Here is a 10,152-nt window from a genome sequence, read left to right as displayed (position 1 = left end):
AGTAAGTTAACAGAGCAAAAACTGGGTCTGACATGATTCTCATATAAACATATCATTTGTTTTGGGTGGATCTATGTCATGTGTAGTCAGGAGCAAGCAGTGGTCATTTTTAGTATCTACTGTTTTATCCAGGTTGTTGTTGATGTGCAGTTTTATTCTCCTTAAAGAAATATAGCAAGCATTATTTGTCTCGTACATGTGAATTTATATATGTGTGTATGATTTTGTTACCTGATCACAGATACACTCTTCCCTCCTTCTTTACATCCGGTTGACATTTCCGTGTGACAGATGGGTCAGTGGGAAATCCTCTTAGCAGTTTTCTGCTGATGGAGATTCATTGAGGAAAGCTTCAGACTTTCTCATTAACATCACCACCGTAAGGCCTTGCTTTCATTGAACTACTACATAAAAGAGATGTCTGCTGAAAAGGTAAGTTTGATTTAAATGGTTTAAAGTTGTTGAATTCGCTTGTTGATCTGAATGCAGATGGATAAAATGACATACAGAAAGCCTCTGAACATATTGTCATTCATTTATTGGTTGATTATTGATCATAGTCTTTATCGGTCACATGCTGTACAGATTATTGAGTTACAGTAAAATCACTTCTAGTTGTACAATAAAGTTGGGTAAAAACTAATCAGATGTGCATATTACCAACAAAAATGTTTCCAGCATTGTATTTCATGAAACAATGCAAAACACTAATGATTGAATGCTGAGATTTGTTTGTTTGTTTGTGTGATTCATGTTAGCGTGGCTGAATAAAAGGAATAAAAGTTTATGTTTTCCTCCACACCCATGTACAGGGCTTGTCTAAGGTGATGTATTTATAGCTGTTCTGACTGGGACTTAAGTGGATGACAAATACACACATGCACGCACACACATTTAAACTATAGATTCACTCCAGATTGATGAATGCATCATGTTTTACTGTTAAGACTAAATTAAAATATATCAAATGACTGAGTATTTTTTTTAACCATACAATAACAGACCGACAGAAAGATACTTGAATGTGTTGATGTTTTTATTTTGTGTGGTGATGTAATGTGTTTTGCACTTAATCATTGCAGAGACAACCAGAGTTGGTTGTATTATTGAATCAGGCTACCATTTCAATAGATATTTGCTACCCTGGACCACAAAACCATAATTAACCGTTTTTTGACATTTATACATTATCTAAAAGCTGAAATAAAAAAATAAGATTTCCATTAATGTATGGTTTGTTTTGATAAGACGATATTTGGCCGAGATACAACTATTTGAAAATCTGGAATTTGAGTGTGCAAAAAAATAAAATATTGAGAAAATCACCTTTAAAGTTGTCCAAATGAAGACCTTAGCAACACATAGTAATGATGAATATGAGACATGACTTTAACTTAATATCCTTTAGCATTTTTAGCATAAAAAACTGTATAATTTTGACCTAAACAATGTAATATTGACTATTGCTACAAATATTAATGCTGTAAATATAATAATAAATGCAGCAATGTTTAAACAACTTATTTATGCCAATTCAACCTACTTTGTAAAGTTTTGACTTATGTGCAAGTTGACTTAGAAAAACAAGTTGAAATTGTTTAGCTTAATTTTTAAGTTAAAGTAACAAAATATATGTTGATTTGATATCATTGTGTACCTGGTTTTGTGGTCCTGGTTTTGTGGTCACATTTATCTACAAAACTCATTATAAATATTATTTGAGAACATTATACTGTATACCCTAAATGTACAGTGTTCAAAATGTGTTATCCGGTTTGTTTTTTCATAGTTTGCATATCAAATATAACCACATTTTACCTTGCACTTCTTTATTTTGATGTAGTTTTAATAAAAGGAAACAGTAGCCTAAAAGTTGCTCTTGTCTGTGTTTTATGACATCATCACCAGCATCAAACCGATTGTTTCAAACAATATGAAACTAAATATATGACTTAAAAGGTCAAAGACAGAATCTTATATAAAAATGAAGGATGCTTTTAAATAACTTAAAGCTGAAAAGTAAAATTCAGATACATGTATGTTGTTTTTCCTACTTGCTGCCACCTGCTTCTTTACTGGTGAGTTATTTCCCTTTGGTTCAGCTCTTTTCCATCAAGCTTTTCATTTCTTTCATCTAAATCTCATTCAGGTGCTCGAATAATAAAATAATTTCATTTAATGACTGTGCCATCAGAACATTGCAGAAGCCCAAGAAGAAGAAGCCCGAATCTTCTCCTGCAGAGTCCAATGGAACCGAAACCAAACCCAAAAAAACCAAGACCAAAAAGAACGGAGATCTGTCATCCGAGAGCAGCCCGGTCACTCGAAGTACATATGTAACATCACCTGACATCTGTGTGTTTACAGCACGACTCTCACTAAACCAACATTTATTTAACTTACAGATGGAGAAAAAGTGACAAAGAAGAAACTACAGAAAGAAAAAGAAACCCCAGAGAAGGAGAAAGAGTCCAACAAGAAACCTAAAAGTGCCACGAAGAAGAAGAAGAAGAGTAAGTATCTGAATCTCAACAACTGATGTCAACTCCTAAAATTTCTTGAGAGAAATAAACTGATGACATGAATTGAGTGTATAGAGATATAAAATCCATGGCTAATTTGATGATTATTTCATTTTGAGATGTCTGACCTGTAAATTTTGGTAGGTGAGGAGATTGCTGGGGTCTCCTGGAAACAACATCTAGCATTATAATAATCTTAAAGGTCAATGTATTGATTACTGACTGGACAACAGGTTCTACAGATGACGATGATGATGATGAAGATGAAGATGGTGTGACCACTCAGAAGAAGACCAAGAAAAAGTCTTCAAAGGAGACTACGACTGACCTAAAGGAAAAGGCCAAAGAAAAGGATAAAGACAAGAAGACTAAATCTAAAGGTTTCTCATCCTTATAGATATAAGACAGACTGAGTTACTGGAAATATTTATTTATGATCATGTGTATACTCCATGTGACATATAATTTAAATACAATAAACTGTATCGTCTTTACCATCCTTAGAAATAATGAAGATTTAATAAATAAAGATTAAATCAAAACCTAGATAATACTGTGACAACTAGCCCCGGTCTCTCCTCCAATCATTTAATCAAAGCTCTTAATGGGATCTAGGGGTCAGTCTTGATTATAGCTGCTAACTAAATTGGTCTTTGGTTTGTTTATTTGGTTTACATTTATAAACTTGAAAGAGGACACAGACGCCAAGACAAAATCTAAAGCAAAGAAGAAGGAGCCAGCATCCCTGTTTCAGATTAACGGAGACAAGACAGAAACCAAGAGTAAAAAGAAAGGTGAGCTGAGATAACAGATGTTTTAATCCAAGACTCAAACAAACTCAAATTATTCAGAATATGTCCTGTGTTTTATAATATGATCTGAAAGCGGCCAAATCCGAGAGTGAAAATGAAAGCGAGCATGAAACGAAACCTAGCAAGACGAAGAAAAAGCCGAGCAGCTCAAACGCTGCATCGATGTTCCAGGCCACAGGAGATAAAGACAAAGAGAAAAAGACAAAGAAGTCTAAAGGTAAGTAATGATATACGTCATCTAAAGCTAAAAAAAAAATATTTAAAAGTTATGTTGTGCAGAGGTCGACCGATAGTGGATTTTATGGATACTGATAACTAGGTTGGTCCGTACTTGACTGATATTTTTTTTAATGGATACTGGATTAAAAAAAAACATAACATTCGAAGTGAAACAGTGGCACAATTTATTATACACATGTATTTATTATATTCACATATTTTGTTTTTAGGACAAATCTAAAACTTCTTTAATTTAGATGCATTTATTTTTATTTTTTGATAAGCAAAATTACTTAAGAAAATAAATTGTATATTTTTTTGTCTATTGCTGCGTTCACACCAGCCAAATTTAAACTATGGCAGAAAAACTGCATAAACCAATCAGGAGCTTGCTCTCGTAGTAACGTGATTACAGGAAGCGAGCGGAGTCGCAGAAGCTCCTCCCATGATGCAAATTTCCGCGTGAATGTCTCGATGACTAGAATTTCACGTGCGGCTTTCACGCACGAATGAAGTGGGTAAACGCAAACTGTTCAAGCAGCAAACTAGGTGAGGTACACGCGGCTGGTGTGAACCCAGGGTTAAAACTAGACTTAAAGGCAGGGTGCATGATCTCTGAAAGCTAATGTTGATATTTGAAATCACCTAAACAGTCACGCCCCTACCCCAATAGAATCTGGACCTTCTTTTGATAGACCCGCCCCACACATACGCAACGCACCAGGCAGCGATGTCGGTTAGTAGACACGCCCCTTATTGCTGATCGTGTACGCCACCTTTAAGTAAATTTGTGCTTAAAACAAGCAAAAAAATCTGGCAACGGGGTAAGAAAAGAAATCTTGAAATAAGCTGATTTTTTTTCTTAAAAATCTAATTCAAGAACAATTAAAGAAAAAAACTGCTTACCCCATTGGCAGATTTTTTGTTTTAAGCACAAATTTACTTAAAAGTAACTTTTTTCTCTAAAAACTAGACTTATTATGCTCATCAAAAAATGCATCTTGATGTAAGAATTTTTATATGTCATTTTTTTCAGTTCAAAAGTAATAAAACAGCAGTACTGAACCATGAAAATGCGCTAAATGAAATAAATGTATGTATAAAAATATATTAATTTATTGCTTTGTATTGCAGTGATGATAAGAAAGATCTGAATATCTGTTGAATATGTTAATGTAGCCGACAGCCACATATAGTTAGCTTTTTTAATTTAAAATATGCAGCTTAGCTGGCTAAATCATAGATCTGTGTGTGTGTGTTTTTATAAATCTTTTAAAAAATTGTGTGTTCACCTTTAGCTCCTGCTAAAGAGGAAAGTGAAGAATCTGATTCAGAGGTAACACAAAAAAAGAAAAAGGGAAAGGGGAAAAAAGGGAAAAAGGTGAGGTCACCACTTTGAAGGATTTAGTCTACTCGCATTTACTTCTGAAATGCAAAAATAAGTTAATAAAACATTCTGTTTCCTCAGCAAAGTATCATTATATTTTTTTATCTTAGTTTTTAGTGTTTTTAAAATGTATATGCACATTTTTGTTAAATAAACAGCCATATGTTAAAAAGTATTTTTTTTGCAACATTATGAATGTATTTTGTGGGAAACTAAAGAATTTTTTTTCTTCCGTTAATGCTGTGAAGGAGGAGCGAGCCCCATCTCCTGTCATCGAGTTTGACAATCTGGAAGAATTTGTACTTCAACCAGCACCTCAGGGTGTCACAGTAAAATGTAAAATGACCCGTGACAAGAGAGGGATGGACAAAGGCCTTTACCCAACATACTACCTACACCTGGACAATGAGAAGAAAGTAGGAAATCTTTCATGTCACGACTTTTAAAGTACCATTAGAGATTATAATGTTTGAAACCAAACTAAAAAAAAAGGACTGTTGGAAGCTTAGTAATGAGAGAGGCTTGGTACTTTTAGTATATGATGTTTTAATATACAAAACTTAATGATACATTGTTCTATCACATATAATGTCTTTCATCCAGGTGTTTTTATTAGCGGGAAGGAAGAGGAAAAAAAGCGCAACCTCCAACTATTTGATCTCCATCGACCCCACTGATCTCTCCAGAGGAGGGGAAAACTTTATAGGGAAGCTCAGGTATAGGCTACTTTACCTAACTTAAATATTAACATGTTTGACTTTTAAAGGAGCAGCCTGTACTTTCAGACACTTTAAAAGGACTACACATTTTCAGAAACATCTCACTGTGTCATTGATTTAAAGATTGCTTGCATTTATATTTTAAGGTCAAATCTTATGGGAACTAAATTCACCGTGTTTGATAACGCTCTGCATCCGGACAAAGCGCTTCCGGACATGTCCAACGCACGTCAGGAACTAGCAGCCATTATCTACGTAAGACAACATCCAACCAGAATTCAAGATTTTTCATTGATCCCATACGGCAAAAAAAAAAAAAAATCTAATATAATCTTAAATACATTAAAAAAAATTACAAAAAAGGCCATGAAATATATTTGCTAAAATACATTTTGAAATGTTTACAAAAATATATTTTTCACGAATATATTTTTGGCAATTTTTTTTGCATATTTTGAAATATATTTTACAAATAATTATATTTTTAAGCATTAAGAGTTACATGGCATTGAAAGAAAAACTTTTTTTATATAACGGTTATTTATATTTAGTAATTAAATTTATTTATATTTAAATGAAATATATTTTCAACTGCAAAAATATACTTTAATGCAAAAAATATATACTTTAGCTTATAAACTTTTATATTTTGGTCAGGAAATATATATTTTGCTGTATGGGTTGTAAAATAAGAAAATATGTGAAATATATGTTAATATATATGAGAGTAAAAACTAAGCTTAACTTTAAACATATATTTACAGAAATGTATTTGTTGTGCCGTATGGCTTTACGTTGCTATCTGATTCTAGGAAACAAATGTTTTGGGTATGAAAGGGCCGAGGCGAATGATTGTCATTATTCCAGGCATGAACAAAGACGGTGAGCGAGTGCCGGTACGACCACGTAGTGTAAGTATAGCAATGTTAATTCATGTTTCCTACTCTTTATATAATCTCATCGAGTATCACCTGAGGATGGACTGCCAATGTTTTTCTTCTCCTTCAGGACAACGATGGCCTCCTCACAAAACACCAGAACAGAAACATGGAGAACTTGATCGAACTTCGCAATAAGACGCCAGTGTGGAATGAAGAGACAGCATCCCATGTGTTAAACTTCAATGGCAGAGTCACGCAAGCTTCTATCAAAAACTTCCAGATTGTCCATAATAAAGACCGTAAGCCACAATTTCACAGACAGTATACCACTTAGACATCATATATATTTACACATATGAAATTAAAGACACTGAGCGGCAGATATTACGTACATGTGTGTTTTTGTTTCAGTGGATTATATTGTGATGCAGTTTGGCCGAGTGGCAGATGATGCCTTCACTCTGGATTACAGATATCCTCTGTGTGCGGTCCAGGCCTTTGCCATCGCTCTCTCCAGCTTCGATGGAAAAATCGCCTGCGAGTAGCAGCGTCTGTATGTTTTCCACATCATTTCAACACATGTGACGAATGGGAATTGAATGCAAAAGAATGACACTTTGCACCAGCTCACAAGATCAAAGCCATATCTTTAATGTTAAAGCTACGGTAATGGCATGGGGTTAATGTGATTTTACATGACCTGTCAGAGTTAAATGAAAGCTTGAATGGTTGTAAACACTCCTTTTAATGGACCGAAATCATGAAATGGGTGTAGTAGACAGAAGTGTGACTGTTTGATTTGTACGATGACCCCTGGTGGTGAGGAGGTCACATTACAGCAGTGGTTCTCAAACTGGGATTTGATCATAAATTAAAGTAATGCTACTTAACCAAAGGCACTACAATGTATAATTTAATAGGTTTTGTTTAATTTAAAAGTTTGAGCAACTGCACTGGTTTGAGACAGAAAATGTGGCAGATACTCAAACAATTTTGTAACTTGTGTCATTTTATGTTTAGATTGAATAGTATGCGGAGTAATAAAGAGTAAAAAAGTTTGGTTCCAAAAACCTCATTTTTTGATTACAATTGATATCAATCAAACAGCAGTTGGTTTGTTTTGATTAAAGGCTTCACAACTAAAAAAGTAGCACAATAAAACAATAAAAACATGATAACATAATAATAAACATGTTTTGACAGAAATTTTAAAAACATAGTTATCTAATTTTGGAACTAAATTCTCCATATTTTGTCTCACTACAAGGTAAGAAAGTAGCATTACTGTATGTCACCACAGCACATGATACACTAAAATACTTTGTTAAAATATTGAAAAATATCTGTATGTGCGCGTGCGCGTGTTTATGACAGAGAGCAAGCAATAAAAGTGGGTGTCTGTGCTGAAAGAGATTAAAGCAAGGTCTAGATTTATCAAAGCATAATGCTGTGCAATATCAGTGAGATGACAGATGCGTAGCATGTTAAACATTCACAGCGTATCCAGCATATTCAAGCTAAAAAAGATTTGAAAATCTCGACAAATACAGTCAGAAATAATGACTTGACCGTCATCAATGCATCGGTTAACACTGATGTTTGGTTTGTTTTGCCTTTTTCATGTCATTGTAGTTTTATGTCTTTTAATGAAAGCCTGTAATTCTTGTCTTGTCTTATTTTGTGTTCTCTTTAATTGTCAATGTAAATGTAGAAAATGCTTTAATTTTTTTCTTTTAAGTAAAATTGAAGACTTTAAAATGAAATAAAACACTGTTCACAATCACCTTTGGCTGATATGGCAGGTTTTGGGTTTTAGTTGACTAAGACATTTAGCAGTGACAGCAGTGTGTTGTGAAGTACTCCATGATAAACTACTTTTACAAAAGTCTTGTACAGTATAATTATTACACACAAAGATTACATGGAATAATTTTTACTTTGAAAAATTAATTTGTCACACTGCCAAGTCATCAGCTATTTAAGTAAATGTCAAAAGATGAGTAATGATAAGAAACATGAAAGGCACTCCTGACCGGTTTTAGTGCATGAGATATTCACCTGTTATTTGTAAATGATAAGTTTTTATGCCCACTGAACTAAAATATCTAAATGAAGGTAAACTTCTCAATAAAACATTTTTTTTTTTTTTTGAAGTATGAACGAATGCAATATGCATTTAGTATACACTTTTATCCAAAGCGACAGTGCATAAACGTTTTATCAGTGTGTTTGAACCCATGACCTTTGCGCAGCTAATGCAGTTGTCTAGCACATAAATTAATGAATGAAATATGCAAAGTTAAAGTCTCACCGTCAATGTTTTATAGCTTTAGCTGATATACACACTGGGTATCTCTTTGAACCATCCGCCTCGGGCCAGAACAGAAATGATCTGTCACAACCTGTTGAGTTGGTTGTCCAAACTTGTAAGTCTAAGAAAGTAAAAGACATAAAGTTTCTTTAATAGATAGAAGAACTACTTCATTGCTTGTTCCTAAGGATTTAAACTCTTGTAATATACACAGAAACACTGTGATTTCATTTTTCCTGTAATTGCATGTTTCAGGTTTGACCTATAGACGGAGCTATGTGTCTCTAAAGCTGTATGTTAATGTGGTACATAGGAAACAGAAGTTCAGAGAATGAGCATTATAATCTTAGGCTCCCTTCCAGATTATTACATCACTGACTTTGACTGTTCATGCTCTCTTGAGATGGTGAAGAGGTTTTACTGTTCACATTCATCGCTCTGGAATGTGAATGGATTCTATTGGAATTCCTGGACGATGAGGATGAAGATGATGATGACCTTGGAAAAGGTCTGAGAATTGCAAAAAAGTAAACTTGATGTTACAAATGGTTTCAAATAACTCGTTTTTATGTTGTTGCATTAAATATATCTAGTTACTTAATTAATAACTTTTTTCAGCATTTGGCAGATTGCTTTTATCAAAGTGACTTAAAATGCACATTTTTTATTAGTATGTGTGTTCCCAGGGTTCAAACCTTTGACTTTTTGCTCTGCTAACACAATGCTTACTAAGCTTTGATTTTATGTCAACATATAATATAAACAAAAGAATAATAATTAAATGATAAAAACTGAAAAAGAAAAAAAAATATATATATTTTTCAGGTTTTATGTATTTTAAACATATTTAAAATCGTTTATATTTTTATATGTATTTAAACTTACTGTCAGATTTGTATCTTTTCCATTTACAGTAGTATTTTTATTTACATATTACAGTAGCCACATAAGAACAAGAAAATCATGCTCTGGTAAATCATAATTATGAGATTTTATTGAAATTACAACTTTAAAATATAAAAAAATTAACATAAAAAGTAATTTAAAAGTCATAATTATGAGATATTAAGGATGAAATGTTGACCTTTAAAGTCATGAAATTATGACTTTTATAATTTACCAGAGCATGACTTTTTTGTTATGTGGCGGTAAGAGGCTTCCATACAGTAGCGTACAGCTTTCCTTCTTTGAATCCCCAGAGGGGGCGTGGCGTTTGAGGAAGTCCCGCCCCCCACCCTGTTGATTGACGCGTAACAATGGCCCCTCCTCGAACTTTTTCCCTCCTTCGTTTTCCACTGAAG

The 10,152-nt window shown here is 33.5% G+C and overlaps 1 protein-coding gene across 1 annotated transcript; it reads left to right on the top strand.

The window, feature by feature from the left end:
* On the top strand, positions 1-8,292 carry LOC135769955 (tubby-related protein 3-like). The gene is made up of 13 exons (XM_073815234.1): positions 1-432; positions 2,205-2,328; positions 2,406-2,513; positions 2,756-2,902; positions 3,215-3,316; positions 3,408-3,551; positions 4,852-4,934; positions 5,189-5,356; positions 5,544-5,656; positions 5,806-5,914; positions 6,472-6,570; positions 6,668-6,839; positions 6,952-8,292. The coding sequence occupies exons 1-13, from the start codon at positions 418-420 to the stop codon at positions 7,083-7,085; spliced, it is 1,518 nt and encodes a 505-aa protein (XP_073671335.1). The 5' UTR covers positions 1-417; the 3' UTR covers positions 7,086-8,292.
* The last annotated feature ends 1,860 nt before the right edge of the window (positions 8,293-10,152 follow it).

Source organism: Paramisgurnus dabryanus, chromosome 7, assembly GCF_030506205.2.
Source record: "Paramisgurnus dabryanus chromosome 7, PD_genome_1.1, whole genome shotgun sequence".
Taxonomy (NCBI): Eukaryota; Metazoa; Chordata; class Actinopteri; order Cypriniformes; family Cobitidae; genus Paramisgurnus; species Paramisgurnus dabryanus.
Note: the sequence above shows the minus strand (reverse complement) of the source record. Positions and strands in the feature narration are given on the sequence as shown.

Bases quoted from the DNA above. Each gene is read 5' to 3' on its own strand.
- LOC135769955 (XM_073815234.1), top strand. The intron at 2,329-2,405 runs GTACATATGTAA...TTTAACTTACAG, and splicing joins GAGCAGCCCGGTCACTCGAA to ATGGAGAAAAAGTGACAAAG. The intron at 5,915-6,471 runs GTAAGACAACAT...ATCTGATTCTAG, and splicing joins AACTAGCAGCCATTATCTAC to GAAACAAATGTTTTGGGTAT.